The following is a 20,938-nucleotide window of genomic DNA, read 5'->3' on the forward strand; positions in this document are numbered from 1 at the left end:
TGAACACCATGAAGAGCATGGTCTATAACTTCTCCTTCATCAAGCATGCCCCAGAACTTGACAGAATGAAAAAGGTGTCCTTCCCTACCTTGCATAAAGCCACAGGATGATAAACTATGTTAAATTAAAATAATTATTAGAAAGCTCAATATAAAAGTACCTTTTATGATAAGGTATATTGAATTCTTTTTAAAAATCAAATATTAAGAGCTCGAATCTATCTAAAGGCAGAGCAATTGTTTTTATCTAATCATGAGAGGTACCTATCTACACATTTTGTACAGCACAGAATATTAGAATAAAATCTGATTCTTATTCGTTCCAACCATAATTCCCAGGTACAGATGAACTGGTTCATGTCTGTAGGTCATAGGACTTATATATTGTAATTATATTGTAATTTTGTGATTAGATTACCTGTAGAATTCAAGTATGTCACAAACAGTAATTTATCCCAGAACAGTAAACAGATTCTTTGCTTAGTTGAAGGACTCATTAAATAGTCTGCAGGTATATAATGATTATTTTATAAGCTAGACATCAAATTTAATCTGTGTTGGCCATTGCTGGTGCCAATAAGAGATTGATCTCTTCCTCTTCTAGATTTCCCATGAGTTTAGACAAAGTTACTAGAGGTCACTTAATTAATACAAGCTACTGCTCAGATGCTGATTCCCTAGAACATCTTTCAGGGTCCAAAAGAGAAAACTACTTCCAAATTGCCATAACATAATCATGACACCCAAGCATATGTGATAAATGTGGACAGTCAGCAAACATATGATACTAGTGTACTTCAGAACAGAGGGGAGGAAAAAGAAATAGAAGAAATTAAATCTAGGGTGCCCAGTTGCTGGTATGGAGTTAAGCATTAATACAATGTTCATTTTCAATGACTCAGACCTAAAAATATAACAATTTAGGACACAGAATCAGCATCAGCTTAATCCTTCAAAGTATTTAAAGAGGAAGCAATAACTCTCTGGTCATTTCTATAACAGGAACAAAATACCTGTAATAAGCGGAGACTATCTGTATTGGGGATAGGATTCCACTACCAAAATCAGCCACCAGGGTAGCCAGGGAATTGGGGTAGATGTGGGAGGAATAAGATAGAGCCTCTCCTAAGACCAATTGTCTTCCTTTTATTACTAGCGAAGGAAGGGAATGATATGTGAATAATTTATGCAGTCTTGATAGTCAAAGGTGGAGACTACGCCCTAGCCCATGTTCTGGAGAAGCTCCAGTTGGCTCTGGGATTAGAGAGAAGGGGAAGGGGAAAGTGTTGAGGGAGGTGACCCCGCTTACAAAACCAATGGCTGTAGAGAGAAGGGTGGAGCATAGTTTGGGTGTGCAGGTTTCAACTTTTGTATTCTTCTTCCTGTTCACTCTTCAGGTTCAACGTTAGAGTCTATAGAGTTGCTGTTTTAAGTCCTTAAACAGGTTTAGCTAGACAAAAAAAAATGATCCCATTTTCTCTCAACTTGTCTAGATACTTTCCTGCCTTCCTTTGTGTTCCTGCAGGGAGGAAGTAAGCCTGCTGATAACTCCAGACGTCATATTAGGTGTTCCTCCTGCTGTGATGGCATTGTTTTGCTCTTTTGGCAGGCAGCGCATTTACAGAAGCTTGTCCTGACGCCCCTGTCAGCCCTGCTGTCCCTATTCCCAGGGCCCCAGAAGCTAATCCAGAAACGCTATGACAAAATGCTGGATTACAACAGCTACCTGCAGCGGGTGGCGGCGGATGAGTCAGACTTGGCCAAAAGGGAATATGAGGCCCTCAATGCCCAGCTTGTGGAAGAGCTCCAGGTGTTCAACCGGGCCGCGCGGAGGATTCTGTTGAACTGCCTGTGCAGTTTCATCGCCCTCCTCAGGGACCTGATGCTCGTGGCCCAGAGGGTTTATTCCACGGTGGTGCCGGTAAGCACAGCAGCAGCACTTGGCCACCTTGGCCTACGGAATCTGTGAGAAAGCACACCATGCAAAGCGGCCTGCTCATAGCATGCCGGAGTGTAGTGTATGTGTGTGGTTTTTATTTTAGCTGAAGCCAGTCAGAGACTGTTCGGCTCCTTATCCCTCTTCTCCACGGGAAGGTAAAATCAATTTTCCTAGTGCCGGTTTGCTGCGACTTATATACACTTGGAGCTCTTTTGGGAGATTCCTTTTCAAACAACCAACATCTTTCAGCTGTGCTCCTCTCATTGATGGAACCAATGTCGCTCCATCTGCCTGATGCTATGTTGAAGCTTATCAACTTATATTTTGTATTCTCTTCCCATTCAACCATTTTTAGATGTTAACCATGACTGAGACGTGGATCCAAAAATAAGGCCATCTCAGTGTGATGACAGAAATAGGATATCAGTCAAACCAGTCTTTGTTTTGCTTTTGTTTTCCTCCAAGGAAGAGAAGCCTGATGTGTGTGCGTTCTATGATTTTAGAACTATTTTCTTTAAAAAAAAAAAAAAATATTATTTATTATTTATTTATTTTTTAGCTGCCTTGGGTCTTAGTTGCAGCACACGGGATCTTCGTGGAGGCATGCAGGATCTTTTGCTGCAGCGTACAGGCTCTTTGTTGGGGTGTGCGGGCTTCTCTCTAGCTGTAGCGTGCGGGTTTTCTTTTCTGTAGTTGTGGCACGTGGGCTCTGTAGTTTGCGGCACGTGGGCTCTCTCGCGGAAGCACGCAGAACTCAGTAGTTGTGGTGCGCGGGCTTAGTTGCCCTGCGGCATGTGGTATCTTAGTTCCCTGACCAGGGATTGAACCCGCATACCCTGCATTGTAAGGTGGATTCTTTACACTGGACCACCAGGGGAGTCCTTATAATTATTTTCTGAAGAGGAAGAAAGATATTTACAACGTACTATCAATTTTTTAAAAATCAGCTTCGTTTCTTGGCCCTTCATTTCAAGGGTATTACTTACCATTCAGCTCGTGTGATATTTAATGGACAAAATTTGGAGGAAAATTAATTGTCCCTACTTTACTTTTTTATTGTATATTTAATTAACTTTTAACTTATCCTCTGAATTAAATTAAGTTGAATAAAGAGGTGCTACATTTACTTGGCTCGAAAGGAAGAACTATATAAAAACAGGTAAGCAGTCCCATACTCATTCTGTCTCCAAACCACTCCAACTCCTGCTCTCACCCCCACTGATAGTAGTTCATTTTTATATACTTAGAGTTTCTTTGTGCCATTAAAAGTAAATGCAAATATATATTTTTATTTCCTACACAAACTAGCAAACTATAGTAGCATTCCGCAACTTGCTTTTAACATCCATGTCAGTACATAGAGAGCTTCCTCATTTCTTTTACAGCTGTATATTAATCCACTGCATAGTTGTACAATAGTGTGTAATCAGCCTCCTATTTTTTTGGTAACAACTTTATTGAGATATAATTCACATACTATACACTCCACCCATTTAAAACGTACAACTCAATGGTTTTTGTATATTCGTAAGAGTTGTGAAACCCATCACCACAATCAATTTTTAGAATATTATCATCACTCCCAAAAGAAACTCTGTACCATTAGCAGTGACTCCACATTTCCCCCTAACCTCCCCAGTCCCAGACAACCACCAATCTACTTTCTGTCTCTACATATATGCTTATTCTGGACATGTGGCATAAATAGAATTATACAACATGTGGTTCTTTGTGAGGGTCTTCTTTCACTTAGCATAATGTCTTCAAGTTCTATCCATGTTGCAGTGTGTTTCAGAACTTAATTCCTTTTATTGCCAAATAATATTACATTGTATGGATATGTCACCTTTTATTTGTCCATTCATCAGTTGATGAACATTTAGGTTATTTCCACTTTTTGGCTATTATGAACAATGCTGCTATGAACATTCAAGTTCTTAGTGGATGTATGTTTCCATTTCTCTTGAGTATATACCTAGGAGTGGAATTGCTGGATCATATGGTAACTCTTTGTTAACCTTTTGAATAACTGCCAGTCTGTTTTTCAAAGTGCCTGCACTATTTTACATTCTCAACAGCAATGATTGAGGGTTCCAATTTCCTAACATCTGTCTTTTTTATTATGGCTGTGTTAGTGGGTATGAAGTGATATCTCATGTGGTTTTGATTTGCATTTCTCTGATCAGTCTCCTATTTTTAAACTTTTAAAGTTGAAGTGTAACTTAAAAGATCATATACAGTAAAATAAAAGAAGGAGACTTAAAACACCCAGTCTTCAAAGGGACAACAGGAAGGAGTAGCTATAGGAATGTGTAGAGAGAGCTAAGTGGAAAGGTTTACCTGACAGGATCTGTGACCATCAGTCAATACTATAGAAAGCAATAAATACTAAAGAAATTTATTGGGAAATAAATTTCCTTATCTCACTTTCCTCCCTTATTCTGATTTCCTATGGGTGCTTCTCATTGCAAGAACCTATCTGGAAACCAGAGTGCAAGGAAGCTGTTGATACACTCTATACTGGTCAGCCTTCCAGAGCACACAGCAGGATGGAAATGGAAAAAGAATAAATTTGAAAACACAAACAAAAGATATTCAGCACACAAAGTGAATGCTGGTTAGAGTTCAGCAATACCACACTATGATTACTTCTTCTTTTATGTATAGCTTTTTTGTTTTTCTTAAAGTTAATAATTGTGTTTGTCTTTTATCAGATTAATTTTCATTTGCCTAACTTTATCTGCCAGTTTGACTGGATCACTTCTTAAGACACTCAGATGTGTGATATGTCCTATTAATTGTGTCTTCTTGCAGAAATCTCTCAGGGAATTGGTTATCCTTTTTATCTCATAATTAACTGTAATCCTGGGATTACACTTCATCATCATTCTGGGGAATCCCTTTACCTCTCTTCTGTGTGGGTTCTCACATTTCCTTATCCCATGTTGACCTTCTTTCTTGCTTTCTGCCTTTATTTGGGGGAGCAAATTTTTGAGTAGTTTCTTAAGAAAGGAAAATTGGGAGGTTAATATTTTGACACCTCAAATATCAGAAAATATCTTTATACTATCATCATATTTAATTGATAGTTTGGCTGGGTGTAAAATTTTAAGTTGTTCTTCCTGAATTTGAAAGCATTCCATTGTTCCATTGTCTTCTAGTTTCTACTGTTTCTGTTGAGAACTCTGGGTGCATTTTGGTTCTTGATTCTTTGTATGCACTCTCCCCACTCTATCCCATTCTAAAAGCTTATGGAATTTTCTTATTGTCTTCATCAGTCTGAAATTTAATGATGATGAACCTTGATGTGTCAGATGCTTTGTGGGAGACTTTCAACCTGAAAGTGTATGTCTTCTGCTTCTAGAAAATTTGAACATTTCATTGATAATTTTTCTCTCTTCCCTTTCTCTTTTCTCTCTTTCTGAAATTCCTGGGTTGTTCCTCTAATCTTGTATCTTTTTCCACTTATTTTCTATCTCTTTATTGCTTTGCTCTACTTCCCACGAAAATTTCCTACTTAATCTTCAAACCCATCTTTTGATTTATTCTTATTTCTGTTCCCATGATTTTAATTTTTGAAAGTTCTTTTTGGCTTTCTTAAGATGAAAACAGGTTGCTCTTATTTTTATAAGACTCTTTCTTTCTTGTTATAGTTATGACTTAGATGTCTGATATACTTGATCATTCACCACTGATAAAGAGTTGAGGACAAATTGGCAGCACTGAGCACCTAGATAGGCATTGAAAACTTCAAGCATCCACTACTGTGTAGAGCAATTTAGCTGCAATTTCATTTGGGAACTCCTGACGATAGCACCATTAGGTCTTTCCTCTTAGGCTGGTCAGAGTCTCCAGAGATATCCCTTCAAGTTTTCTGCCTAAAGGGTAATGGTTGACTGCTAGGCCTGGTTGGCAGGTTCTCTGGGTCCAGTCTATATCCACTCACTTAATTACCCTCTTTCTAACATGGGTCCCCCACCATTATTTGTGCCTAGTGTCCCCAGTCTAGATACTCTCTGTTTTACCATTTGCAGAAAAGAAAACTTCATCTTCTGCTAAGGTAGGGAAGAAGAAATCACCAAGATTCACTGAAATGGAGAAAGAATCTGGGGATACAACTGCTTCAAAACAATTCCAGTTGTCTATATCTGCATAACAAATTACACCAAACATGGTGGTATGAAACAACCAATAGTCATTTCTTACTATTGTTTCTCATAGTTCTGGGGTTCACTGGGATCAGGTAACCATTCTCAGTGTCTCAGTCAGATAATAGCTTGGCCTGAAGTGGTCACAAAGACTTTCTCAGGCCTCTAAGATTGGTGGTGGGAAGATGACAGAAGACTCAAAAAGCTGGGGACTGGAATAGCTGGGGCTCCACAGACACCCACCTATCCCACCCCCACCACTCCCCACTCCATCTTTCAACATGGTCTTCTGATATGGTAGACACAGTGTAACTGGACTTCTTTCATAGCAACTAAAGTCTCCCTAAGGTGAGTGTCCCAAGAGAAACCAGCAGAAACTGCATGATCTTTTTTAGCCTAATCTTGAAAGTCAAACAGCATCACTTCCATTATTCTATTTATTTCAACGTTCTATTCATTGAGGCAATCATAAAGTCCCACCCAATTTTGAGGGAAGAGGACATTGACTCCACCTCTTGATGGGAAACATATCAAAGAATTTGCTTATTTGTTTTAACCACCACAGGATCTTAACCAACGTTCCTTCTTTTAGCCTTTTTCTCCTTCCTACTGTACCACCCCACCACATTGGAGGGGACTACTGCCATCAGTTACTGAGTCTTTCTTCCAAAAATTTTATTGTTATTGTAATTTTTTCTCTTCTGTTTCCTTTTATTTAGGCTTGAACTTAAAAAAAATCCTTTGTCATTTTTGTGGGGTTTCTGGAGACAACAAATTAGATGGTTTTGATATAGGAGTTTTAATGTTGCCCTAATTTTTCGCTGTGGAATATGGTATAATTTTTCACTGTTCATCACAGATCTACTAAATTCAATACCTAATATGGTTAAGTATTTGGGAACATCATGTTTCTACCTACAGGTACCATTGTTGGCTTCAAGCATCTCTGAAATTCAGAATCGAGTACTAGAAGAGGTTCAAAATCTGAATTTTGCGAAGGATAACAGTGCTACATTTATTGAGAGGAAACTTAGTTTTGAAAAGAAGAAGACTGTGCAAATTCTGGTGAGTTTGGTAGCATTCAATAACAATGATGACTATCACTTTTTTGCCTTGATCAAATCATATTATTTTCCATATCACTTATGTCATTCTAATATCCTATAGTTTACCTACTTATTATATGTAGAATTTCTTGTCTATTTCTAGCCTCTATACTATGAACTCCACAAGGTCACAGATTTTTTACCTGTTTTGTACATGATGTGTACAAAACAAGTGCCTAAATGGTGCCTGACGCAAGGCAGGCACTCTATAATCTGTTGGATGAGTGGACAGAATTTTATAGAGCAAAATCATTACAGTTCGAACCTTTCATTTTTCTCGATAAGGAATCCCAGTTTGCAGAGATAAAGTGGCTTTCTCAAAGTCACTTAGTGGCAGAGTTGGGACAGGGGCCAGGCCTCTTGACTCCTGGCTAATTTACTGATATTATTTCCCCCCAAAAATACATGCACATGTACAATTTACTAATTAAATATTATTTATCAAGTGCTTAATACACAAGTGATTGCCTACAGCATGGCAAATAATTTAAAAATTGTTCAACATCGAAGAAGGATTAGAACCTCTGCCTTCGCATTCATAGCTGAATTTTTTTTTCTCTACAACACTGCCCTCATGTGCTAACTAGAGAATCTTTCCCTGCATAACTCAGCTAAATAACTTTCACATAATAACCTGATCTCTGCCTCAACATTGAAATAATCCTTAATCAATGAATAGCTTCAACATTTAAAAAATCTCCAGAGAAGAAATATCTACCAATATTTATCTGTGCGGATTTTATCATACATCTATCTGAACCAAAATCTCTCCTTACTTCTCCCAGCCGGAAGTGCCACGTCAGAATGACACTCACCGCCGCAAACTTCTATCCACATACAGTACAGAGGAACTCTACCAAGCTAAGCGCAAGTGCAACGCTACACAAGAATATGACATCAATCTTCTGGAAGGGGAGTTGGTGGCTGTGATGGAACAGAAGGATCCGTTGGGGAGTACCAGCAGGTGGCTTGTTGACACAGGAAGTAAGTTTTTTGCATAAGAAGCAAAGAACTTCCACCTCTCTTCTAGTTGAGATTTTCCCAGGGGGCCTCTGTGTCCTCTAAATGCAACTGTTTGGAAAGAGTTATAAATAACCATGTTTCTTCTTTCTATTTCCTATCCAGTTATAAAAGGATATGTGTATTCCTCCTTCCTAAAACCCTACAATCCAGCAAAAGTGCAGAAGGTGGACGCCGAGAACAGGTTCTGTGATGATGATTTTGATAACATCAGCCTCTTTGTGTCTTCACGACCAGCCAGTGACAGTGTCACAGGCACCCCAGAAGGTAGCATAAGTGATAGCAGCTCATCTCTTAGTGGAACATGTGGGAAGTCTGAAACAAATGGTACTGATGTTGACAGTTTTCAAGAGGTAGATGAACAGGTAAGAATTTGAACCTGATGTAAAGACACTCGGCTGTTGGAATCATGAAAGCTGTTCTATCTTACATCTTGAGACTTGGTGGAAGTGTCAGTTTCCTCTGTAGCACTTCCTCTCTGTGCACCTTTTTGCAAGGCATTTAATTCTCTGAGCCTGAGCCTTCATTTCCTCAAATGAAGAAAAGAGGACAATAATTCCTACTTTGCAGAGTTGATGTGTGGATATTAGAGATATTAGATATTAGAGATAATTTTATATGTCAAGTACCCAGCACAGAGTAGGCACTGAATAAATAGTAGCTGTTACTACTTAGAGTTAAGATGGTCTCTTTATACTTCCCCCATGAGAGGAAAACAGCTCAATACTGAACAGATCACCGCCATCAGTAGCATGTGGAAAACTGACCATAGTTCCTCTGAGAGCAGTATCTTCATTGCGCTATCTATGAATCAGTCATTTTAAATCTCTTGCATAATGATATATACTATTGATATATACTGAAACTTTTAAAAGCTACCTTTCCCTCACTTAACCAGTGCAAAGGCTATTGGCATAACCCTTTCCCCAAATGGTAAGTTAACTATAATATAGGGTTCCTTTTTGCTACCTCAGACAGTTTCAATATATTTAACTGTTAATCCCCAAGTGGTGACCAACTAACTGGTTCCTTTTTTAAACTTGCTTTTTTTTCTTTAGTGGCTTTTTTTTTTTTTTTTTGTCTGTATTTGTTGCTGCGCGTGGGCTTTCTCTAGTTGTGGCGAGCAGGGGTTACTCTTCATTGTGGTGCGCAGGCTTCTTATTGCAAGGGCTTGTTGCGGAGCAGAGGCTCTAGGTGCACGGGCTTCAGTAGTTGTGGCACATGGACTCAGTAGTTGTGGCTCACGGGCTCTAGAGCACAGGCTCAGTAGTTGTGGTGCATGGGCTTGTGGGATCTTTCAGGGCTTGAACCTGTGTCCCCTGCATTGGCAGGCGGATTCTTAACCACTGAGCCACCAGGGAAGCCCCTAGTGGCCTTTTATTAATTAATTTTAACTTCTTTTAAAAAAATAAGGTTAATACATGTTCTTTGTGGAAAGTTAAAATAGTAGAAAGATATATGTAAATTAATAGTAAAGGTCTTTATTCTCTCCTCAGTCCTACTTTTCAGAGACAACATGCAGGTATATCTTTTCAGATATCGTATTTACATGAGTGAATTTATACTTAGATGAGTGGGAACATATACGTGGTACATAATTTTTTTCAGTTAAAAATATATTTTAGACAAAACAGTACCTAAATATCTACCTTCTTCCTTAAAAATTCTGCATAGTATTATCTGGATACATCATAATTTATGTAACTATTACCATAATAATAGACATTCAGAATATTTTGAGGTTTTTAAAATTTCAAACAATATTTCAGGCCAGATCCTTGTTCATCTATTTTTATACACATATATATCTGTAAGGCAAGTTCCTGAAAATATTGGAGTGTCAAAGGATATATAAAGTCTTGATATACATTGCCATACTGCTCTTCAAAAATATTTTTATTCAACTTCTTTCAACAATACATTGATTGCTGTCCAATTCATGAGTGATACATTAAAAAATAGTTTTATTAAGTTCTTATGTACATACCATACAATTTATGCAATTTAAGTATACAATTCACTGACTTTTAGTATATTAACAGGGATTTGCAACCATTATCTGAATCCAACTTTAGAACATTTCCTTCACCCTAAAAGATCCTTTGAACCCATTTGCAGCTCCTCCTCTTTCTCACTTTTAGCCCCAAGAAATCTTTAATCACTTTCTTCCTCCATAGATTTGCCTTCTTTGTATTTTTTGTATTAATGGAATCATACAATATGTGGTGTTTTACAGCCAACTTCCTTCACTTAGCATGTTTTTTGAGATTCGTCCATGTTGTAGTATGTTTATGTATTTTGTTGCTTTTCATTGCCTAATGGTATTTTACTCCATGAATATAGCATATTTTGTTTATCTATTCACCAACTGATGGACATCTGGGGTAATTTCTATTATGAATAATGCTCCTATGAACATTTGTGTGTAAGTCTTTGGGTGAATTTCATTTTCTTGAGTATATCCCTAGAAGTGGAATTGCTTATTGGTAAGATTAAGTTTTTAAAAAACTGCTAAGCTGTTTTTCAAAGTGACTGCCCCGCTGTTATGTACCCAACAGCAATGTATGAGGATTGTGAATTGCAGTTTCTCCACATCCTTGCCTTATTGTCTTTTTTATCACAGCCATCTTAATGGAAATGAAGTGGTGTCTCATTGTAGTTTTGATTTACACTTCCCTAATGACTAATGCCTTTGAGTATCTTTCATGTTCTTATTGGCCATTCCTGCATCTTCTTTGGTGAAAGGTCTTTTCAAATATTTGCCCATTTAAAAAATTGGGTCATTTCCCTTCTTATTATACAGTTTTAAGAATTCTTTATATACTCTGCATAGAGTTCTTTATCAGATATATAATTTCCAAGTACTTTCTCCCAGTCACTACTGATTCTAAACTCATTTATACATTACTATGTGTTCTTACCACTTTTCTATCTTGAAGTTTCAAAAACCCTGTTTTTCTATTACTCATTCACTCTCTTATTCAGAGTTTCTGTAAGACAATATAATGTTATAATGCCAACTGATAAATGAATTTTTATCAGTGAAATCTATATACTTGATTAAATGTCATGGCTGACTTTTAATAACTTCTAGGTTACTAAGATAACTTTCTAAGTTATCTTAATAACCTAGGACAGACACGGGAGGACCAAATTTGTGAAGATGACCTAAAGCTGGCTTGATGTTGAGTTCTAGTTTTTACTTGGCTTTACAGGGACTTTTAGATTAAGCACCTCACTTAGGCTCTTTCAGCATGAAACTGTGTAGTCTAAAACTGCATCTGGTGCCTAGTAGCTGCTACTGCAGAGTAACTGCTTTTGAGTAAACCTATTAATATGTATCATGAGAATTAGATCCATTAGAAGTTTCCATTACTGAGAGGAAAAAAAATGAGATAATTTTCTTTTGCCCAAAACAGAAAGTATATTAATGATATCTCTCCAAAAAGTGCTATTTGTTTTCTTTCTCCTCTGAGTTTTGAACCAATTCAAAACAGACTCTGGTGTCAGGGATATAAATCTAAACATTATTACAAATATAGGTGGATTAGAAAATGCAGCTTGGATCTGCGGCCACATAGGATCCCCTATACCTTTCCTTTGAGTTGAAATAACCCAACCCAAACTGCAGGTCTCTTCTGATCAAATAATAATGGCATGATCTGTATTAGTTTTCTATGCTGCATAACAAATTGTCACAAACTAAAACAACATAAATTACATAAATTTATTATCTCACCGTTTCCATGGTCAGAAGTACAGGCAACAGCTTAGCTGGATGCTCTGCTGAGAATCTCAAGAGAACTGAAATCTAGACGTTTGCTTGGCTGTGCCTCTTTCTGAAAATCAGGGTTGTCTTCCAAGCTCATGGTTGTTGGCAAAACTTAGTTCCTTGTTCCAGTAGGAACAAGGTCTCCATTTTCTTGCTGGCTATCAACCAAGGACCACTTTCAACACGCAGAGGCTGTGCTCAGATCCTTGCCGCGTGGCTGTCCCTATAGGCAGTTCAAGACATGGCTGTTGGCTTGCTCAAGGCCAGCAGGAGTGCATCTCTCTCATTTCAAATCTTTCCCTTCAGAGGTGACTGGACTCTCTTTTAAAGGACTCACCTGATTATGTCAGGCCCACTCAGGATAGTGTTCATCTAACTCAAAGTCAACTTATTAGGGACCTTATTAGGCACCCCTGTAAGATCCCTTTACTTTTACCATGTAATGTAACCTAATCACAGGAGTGAAATCCCATCATATTCACAAAGGGGATTATACAGAACAAGTTCAGCAGGAGGTGGTAATCTTGGGGTCCACCTTAGAATTCTGCCTACCACAGTATGTAAGATGCCTTGTTTGGCAAGCAGGATGTTGGACTAATGTGATAATCTTTGGTATTTCTCGAAGAGGACCAAGTTTAATAGTGGCTAAAACCAAGTTTTAGAGGGAAGCAATGGCTGAGAATCAGTGCTCTTTTCTTTTTTCACATAAATAATACTGAGAACTTAATTTTTGATGTCAAAAAAGTTGTTTTGCACTAATTCTAGATTCATTGTCCAGTCCCTCCTCTTTACATTTTTCAACTGCTTATGATGATAATGCTATATGTCTAGTGTGTCATTATTTTTAAAGTGCTTCAAAAGTCAGCAGGCTGTAACATATTTAAGTAATCATTAAATAATGCTTTAGAGAGCTATTTATTGACATGAAAAGATACTAAAATATATTTTGAAGTGAAAAAGCAGGTTGCAAAAGTTATGTATACAATAATTACATGTTTATTACCACTTTAGGTAGGTAGGTAGATAGAAAGAAAAGAGGAAGAAGAAAAGGAAGAAAGGATAAAAGACAAACAAGGTATTAATAAAAATTAGTAAATTTCTTTATGTTTACCTTTATTTAGAATTGTTTTTTACAAAAATTACTTGTGTAATAACAATTCATAATTGTTAACTAAAGAACAAGAAAGCTTGCTCCTGGTGGGTAAGAGAGAAGAATGAGCATTTTTCATGCACTATAACTATCTTGGCTTCCTGAGCTAATATGATGTAATACTGTAAATGCTGGTTTTGTACCTTTTTAGTTTTGGAAAGAAAGATTAAAATACATTATGATTTTTGTTGTTGCTAATTGGAGAACTGGGATGAAATCAATAAAATGAAATTCAATGAAGATAGGTAATGTGGCTCACTAAAGGAGAATAATTAAATGCACAAATATAGCAGAAGGAAATGCTGAACTGGCAATGACACCACAAAGAAAGAGCTGGTGGTTATGAACAGTAGGTAATAAATTGGGTATGAGTCAATAATACAGTAATACAGAGTGTTATTTTTAAAAAGTAAATGCTGTGGAGAACTGGGTTGTAGTCATAAAATATTGTCCATAAAATGTGCCAGAGCTTTACAGACTGCAAAGAAGCAACTAATAAAATATATTTTCATAAATGCCAAGGGAAAAAAAGGATTAGACGATTATGTCTTAAATATACAAAATTTTAATGTGTCTGGACCAAAACATAATAACATTGAAAGTCCAACAGCCTAGAACAATTAAAATATATTTTTTAAAAAGAGAAAAAAACCTTTAGCTCTTAAATCCATAACAGATTGAAAACTTCTAACCTGTAGTCTAACGTGATCAACTACCGTCTCTTTAAAAGCAGACTTACTTCCATTTTGAGTATCTATCTTAAGTGGAAGCACAAACATATATAAAAACCGAAAAATGCTCATCCTAAATTAATTCTGGGCTATGATCATCTAAAGTATTGAAAGTATATATTATAATTTTGTACTTTAAGTTTACAATTTTATGAGAATCCATATTGAGTGTTTAAAATATAAGCTTTGCCATAATTTCATACCAAACAGACCTAGGTGGAAGATTTTATATTGCCCTTGAGAGTATATGTACCAAATTGAAAGACCACCACAAATATTTAGGCATCACATATTAGCAGGTAATTTGACCTGCTAAAAAATCTATAGCTGCACTGATAAAGTATATACATTATGTATAAAAACTGCAAAAGATGGCTAGCAACTGCTAATGTGGGCTCCTAAGATTATTTCAGAAGCTGTGTTATGATACATGATATTCTTGAAAGCTTTTGCAAACCAAATCCTCCACTCTGTTCTTGTGGATATATTCAATGTCTTCACTTTCTAAACAACAAAACATATTAGAGATTCCAGTCCCTTTCCAGAAGAATACACTCTGCACATCCTTGCTAGAACAAGAGCTTGGCTCCTAAAGTACTATGAGAAATGGACCAAGCACAGGATTCGGAGTTAGAAGATACGGTCCTAGCAGTACCAACTAGCTCTATGATTATGAGTTTGTTACTTCTTTAAGTCACAGCTCACAGGGTTGTTGAGGATAAAGCACATTTGACATGTAAACTGTTATGAGGGTTATAAAAGGTGGTCATTATTGCTACCACTCCATCGCTCAAGAATTTATGGCATCTCCCTTTTTGTTTTCTCTTTACTTTTTAAAATTACAAAATAACCCATGTTCACCAACCTGTCTTGTATGTATCTTGTATGACACAAGATGATCTCTTGAATGTTCTTGTATGATATCCAAGCCCTTCAGCCTTACTTTCAAATCAAATCAACATATATTTGAATTCCTACTGTATACCATGATGTGGTCAATGGAACAAAGTTGAAATGTGGTTCCTTCTCTCTGAGGTGGAGCTCATGCTAGAGTTGATGAGATGATATATAAGTCAGTGATATCAGAATACCATCAAAAGCTACATAGTTCAAGATCTAAAGAATAGCTTACACTGTACCTATACAGTTGACCCTTGAACAACTCTGGGGTGAGGTGTGCTGACCACCTGCGCAGCTGAAAATCTACAAAAAATTTTGACTCCCCCAAAACCTAACTACTAATAGCCTACTGCTGACCAGAAGCCTTACTGATAATATAAATACTTGATTAACATACATATTGTATGTTTATGTATTATATATACATACAATAAACTAAGCTAGAAAAAATTAAGAAAATCATAAGGAAAAGAATACATTTACAGTACTGTACTGTATCTATCGATACTATAAGTTTATGTCACCTGTTTACAAAATGAATCATTTAATATCCACTTCAATATTGTATTATATGATACAAAACACTGTAGATGTTAAATGTATTGCTAACACTAGACATCAGAAATGAAAAAATATGAAAAAGCAATTCATATTTAGTTACAGATATAATGATTCATGCATTGAAAACAAAGCAGTAGCAATAGGATTGCTTTATGGTAGCCTAGTGTAATCAATATGATTGCTTCATGGTAGGCTAGTCTATACACTAATGACTGAATCATTATCAAATTTTTATGGTGTACAGTATTATAGCCATATTCATAGTACAATATTGGAAACATTGTTTACTTTTAAAAAACCACTTACCTGTGATGATAGGCTGATACGCAGTCTCTCCAATTATGAGGAAGAGGCATACTGAACAGTAATATAATTCTTTGAAAGCAAAGTTATAAAACAGTAAGAAAACGAACACATTATTTTTTATGTTAAATATCATTCATCTTATGCCTATGCAAGTAAGGGTAGACTAGTATCTATATATGCATTCATGACATACCTTACTTTTTCTTAATTTTTTCGATATTTCTAAACTATGTGGTTCATCTGTGAGTTTTTTCAAACAGTTGCAAATCTCCCCCAATTTTTTCCAATAATTTACTGAAAAAAATCTGCTTATAAGTGGACCCACTCAGTTGGGTGTTGTCCAGGGGTCAACTGTAGTCCCCCCTCCACATTACCCAGTCTCTTTCCTGCTCAATGGAGTCACCTTACTTCTCATAATTTCCTTTTTATATTGACCTTCAATTTTGAGAAAGTTAATCTGCTTGCCTTTCCCATATACTGTTTCCATGTATTCGTCTCTGTACCTTTGAATAAGACATATCCACCCTTTTATCAACTTTATCACCTATAAAAGGTTACTTCCTCTAAAACACAGCTCACAATTAGCTGATATATATATCACCTGCATTTGTAGGGTGTTTTTTGTTTTGGTTTTTGTTTTTGCATGTGCCCCTTTTTATTGGCATTTGTTTTTCCTAGCTGGGTTATAAGTTCTCTGATAACATAATATCTGGTTATTAATAGATAATAACTTCTAATTAAATAAATGAATGAATAAATGTTGTTAGTTGATTGCTAAATTTTATACCATAACTGAACATTTTTATTAAGTCTTATGATTTTAGTGAAGGAGGGACTAATCACTTATTTAGAGGCTTCTTATGCATCTAATAATTATGAAGTGCTCTTTTGAGGTTAAAGAAAAATTATTATTTTGACTGAAATATATTAGTCTCTCTAGGTCACTCAAATAATTTAAAATTATAAATTTAATACATTGTCATTATAAAAGTTTATAAAATGAGTCAACAAATAAAAATGAAAATCACCTCTAATTCTACTACTCAAAGAAAACCATCTAACAATATTAGACACATATTGCACATCTGATTCTGTATCTTTGGGGGCGGGCTGAGCACTTTATCATCAGCATTTTCCTGTGTCATTAGTCTCAGAAAACACTACTTTCATGACTACAAATTTCCTTAATGTAAGCATCTATAATTTAATTTTTGCTGAACCTTTAGTGTTATTCCAACTTCCCTCCCACTTTTCACCTTATAAGTAAGTGGGTATTGCAGTAACATTATTATGCAATAATCTGTGACAACGTTTCTATTTCACAGAAGAGACTCGTAGAGCTATTACTGAATCAAAAAGAGTTAACATTTTAAAAATCTAATAAAAAGTGCCAAACTGCCTTCAAGAATGAACAGTTTAGACTCCTCCCAACAGAACAATAAGAATGGAAATTTGACTCTATTTTCATCTTGGGCCATACTTTAGCAAAATAAATCCAACAAAGGAGTTGGGGAGTGACTTTGGAAAAATAAGAAAACTTCAGCATTTCTTCTAAAAGCTTGGAAGTCTTTATTATGTTTGTCTAAATTTTTAGGCTCTGCTTCTAATAATGTCATTTGCTTCTGTGTCTAGATTTTCTATGCAGTTCATGCCTTTCAGGCACGGAGTGACCATGAACTCAGCCTTCAGGAATACCAAAGAGTTCATATACTTAGATTTTGTGACCTAAGTGGCAACAAAGAGTGGTGGTTAGCTGAAGTTCAAGGGCAGAAGGGCTATGTTCCAGCTAACTACCTTGGGAAGATGACTTACGCTTAAGAAAATAAGCCTTTGACTGTTATTTTCTGGCAAGCTGTGGATTGACTACCTCATAAAACCAACATTACAAAATGTTGGCCTAGAAATCAAGAAACCTCCAAACTACATGAACTGATACCATACCAGGTTTTAAGGAAGACTGTACTTCCAAACAAGATTATTTCAAAATGCATTATGAAGAATACATGTTGAAAGAAACACTAAACAAACAAATAGCAAAACAAACAGTCAAAGCTCCAACTATCAACTACTTAAAAGTGATCTTCTGAAAGGGTAAATGTATTCTTTATCATCATGAAAGGTTGGATCTAAGGACAAGGTTTTTTCCATTTACTGTATTTTATTTTTCTGTATTATATATTTTGCCTTAAATGTTTTTGTTTTTCATATTCTCTTTTGCACATGCATGCACATATATACATACACACAAATATATACCATATACATTACATGGTTTACACACATATATGTGTACTATATGGTATAGATTATATACACATATGCATGAACCAGGGAATGTACTAAAGAGACATAAGAATAGAAATTGATTACTTAATTAACAATCAACTAGAAGTCTGATATGGACCCTCTATTTTCTTTTTTTGGCCACACGGCACACCACAGGGCATGTGGGATCTTAGCTCCCCGACCAGGGATCAAACCCACGCCCCTGCACTGGAGGCATGGAATCTTAACCACTGGACCACCAGGGAAGTCCCTGGACCCTCTCTTTAATGTAAGTTTCGAACTTAAAAAAAAAAAAAAAAAAAAAAAAACCTTAATAACATAATAGTGCTACCTAACATCTACTGAATGCATACCACATGCTGGACATTGTTATGAACACTTTATACGTGGTAACTTATTTGACACTCACAACATTATGAGGAAACTGTTGCCTAAAGAGGTGAAGTAATCTATTTAGCCCAAGTTACACTGCTAGTAAGTGGTAGGGCGGAAACTCAAACCCAGGTCTGGCTCTGCGGTCCATATCCCTAACCACTACATGGTATACATTTACTATGAGCAAAGAATATAGTGATAAAAATAATGAACATAGATGAGGACCATTTTCCTCTTAGGTCCATATTTAAGTATTGAGAAGTTTTTCAAAATCAAGGGCTATAGGAACTTCCATGATAAGCCTAGAGAAAAGGAAGCACCTAGGTTTATTATTTTTATTTTTTGCTTAAACATTTTTGAAAGTATAATTGTTTAAAAACTATCCTACTTGATCACTAATGATACTTTAATGAGAAAATATTTTTGGATCAATCATGTAGATGATGAACGGGGAATGTGTGTTCCATGTTCTGAGTTAAGATGTAAATATTTTTAGTTGCTGATTTGTACTCAGACAAGGTAGGCATTGAGGATAACATCTGCTGTAATACAATGCCCCAGAACACTGAATTTTAATTTAGGAATAGCTCAGAACTGACCCCTAAGATTTCAGGCATATTTTGTCCCAAGACATTTTGTTGAACTAAAGATACTTCTTTGAAACAGAAAAAAGATTAAATTTGACTTGGTGGTTTCCTTTAAACACCAAAATAAGGTGGATTTTCATTGTCCATATAAAATGTGTTAATACATTAAATTTTAAGATTAAAATTAAAATTACTTTCAAAGATTTGATCTCTATAATATATATCGTTACATATATTACTGAGGAATACAAAAAACAAATGAAGAATGCTGCTTCTCAGAGAGCTGTTGACTTTAGCATACATATGACATATATAACCACAGAAATTCATAAGGCTTTACGACAGAAAAATTTATATTTTATGATATTGTTTCTAAAATTCTTAATTTAAACCTGGATTTATAAAGTTCTACTTATAAGTTGTTTCTGCATAAAATTTTTTTTGAAGAATAATTTGCACAATTTATTTTGCTTAGTGAGTGGTTGTATGCTACATCGTTTAATTGATTTAGAAAATAGAAAAAAATGTAAATATTGGATTTATATATTAATTTATGTTACCATGCTTATTGTTAAGTATTTTGAATATCACCCATGGAAAGGCCCCATATTGGAGCCAGCAAAAGGTCCAGTGGCTGTCTTCACTACAGAAGGAGGCATATTTCTTTTATTTTTAAAACTTTTTTTTATTGGGGTATAGTTGTTTTATACATAAAATATTTTTTTGAGTTGGGTACCAAAAGAAGACTGGATGTACAGGGACTTTTTGTCTTTTAACTTGTGCCAACTATGAATATACCCAACAACCTGTGGGGAATTTTTATATAATTTAAATTAGCTGTGACCTAAAAACTCCCCCCACCACCCCCAAAATGAAGAATTATAAAAGTAATACATATCTGCTTTTCTGGCAGATATGTGACTAGATGTATATGAGAAGCTTTGTCTACCTGTGTGGTCCTAGGATTGATGCTTCCAGTCTGACCTTACAAGACACCACACCACTAAAATCATAGCTGCAGTTAGTTGCTGAGCAAGAGTTGTAATGAAGCCACCTTCTGCAGTCCCCCACTATTGTGGAGAACATCCATTACTATAAAACAACATTGTTGCTATTTTAAAAATACAACCTACATTTCATATGCCATTTAGGCTTTTTTTTAAAAAAAAACATGATACATTCGTTTTCTAAGTATGTTATTTAATATCAAGTAATGGTAATTTTGAGGTCAGGAATTATTTTGTTGGGTCTAAGGGAAATAAAATCCCAAGACAGTTATGATGTATATAAGTCTTCAAGAAGTTTAAAAAGATAAAACTGTTGGTGACATCATTACAATTTAGGCAAGGTATGCTAATATAATTATATATTCTTTCTTTATATCTTTAAAATTAAATGTTATTATATAGTATATAATTCTCTGAAATAGGTATTTTTACCAAGAATGAAGGGGAAATTTTTGTGGCTAGTTTTCTTCACAAAACAAATAAACAGGTGTATATACACGTTTTATTTAGTATTTATTTTAAAATACAGATGCCTTAAACTATACATATAATAAAGTTTAGAAAAAAAATCCAGTAATACAAAGTTACCATGGGTGCTTAAGTCATGTGAAAAAGTCACAAGGCCACTATTTGAACATTCCTTATATTTTAGAAAAATATCTGGTCTTAGTATTTATTAGTATAAAAATTCTACGAAGGAGGAATTGTGCAGAAGATATATAATGCACATTGTTAATCATATAAATGCAGCATTGCATGGAATACTTTTAAGTGCTGGTATATTCCATATCTTCCCTAAACTATAACTTGGACTTTTAGAGATGCTTGTCACTATTTGTGATGAATATTTAATGATTTACAAAAATTAGTAAACATGGAATTAGAAACTCTTCACTTTTCCATAAACTTCTTGGACTTTTGTCAATTGCAAAAAACCTCTCAAAGTTCTGTGAGTAAAGGGAGGAAATCTTCATATTCTAAGATGGCAAAACCACTTTATTTAAATCCTGTTTGCCATAACTACGGTTTTTTTTTTTTGTGTGTGTGGTAC

The 20,938-nt window shown here is 35.5% G+C and overlaps 2 protein-coding genes across 4 annotated transcripts in view; one reads left to right on the forward strand and one right to left on the reverse strand.

Annotated features, from left to right (window-relative positions):
- ARHGEF38 (Rho guanine nucleotide exchange factor 38) overlaps nt 1-18,201 on the forward strand; it is a 153,043-nt gene extending 134,842 nt beyond the window's left edge. Inside the window, exons 10-14 of the mRNA XM_059067436.2 lie at nt 1,609-1,920; nt 7,008-7,151; nt 7,978-8,176; nt 8,318-8,577; nt 17,265-18,201. Of these exons, the coding sequence (XP_058923419.1) occupies nt 1,609-1,920; nt 7,008-7,151; nt 7,978-8,176; nt 8,318-8,577; nt 17,265-17,450 (1,101 nt within the window). The 3' untranslated portion in view covers nt 17,451-18,201. The remainder of the gene's footprint in view (nt 1-1,608; nt 1,921-7,007; nt 7,152-7,977; nt 8,177-8,317; nt 8,578-17,264) is intronic.
- INTS12 (integrator complex subunit 12) overlaps nt 13,066-20,938 on the reverse strand; it is a 36,778-nt gene continuing 28,905 nt past the window's right edge. For 2 of the 3 annotated variants that reach the window (XR_010841127.1, XR_010841126.1), the window contains exons 8-9: nt 15,633-15,701; nt 13,078-14,912 (exon numbers count right to left, since the gene is read on the reverse strand). The gene's annotated coding sequence lies outside the window, so the exon portion shown is untranslated. Of the gene's footprint in view, nt 14,913-15,632; nt 15,702-20,938 lie in introns of all 3 variants that reach the window. The other variant, XR_010841128.1, reaches the window with a different exon arrangement.

Source organism: Kogia breviceps, chromosome 6, assembly GCF_026419965.1.
Source record: "Kogia breviceps isolate mKogBre1 chromosome 6, mKogBre1 haplotype 1, whole genome shotgun sequence".
Taxonomy (NCBI): domain Eukaryota; kingdom Metazoa; phylum Chordata; class Mammalia; order Artiodactyla; family Physeteridae; genus Kogia; species Kogia breviceps.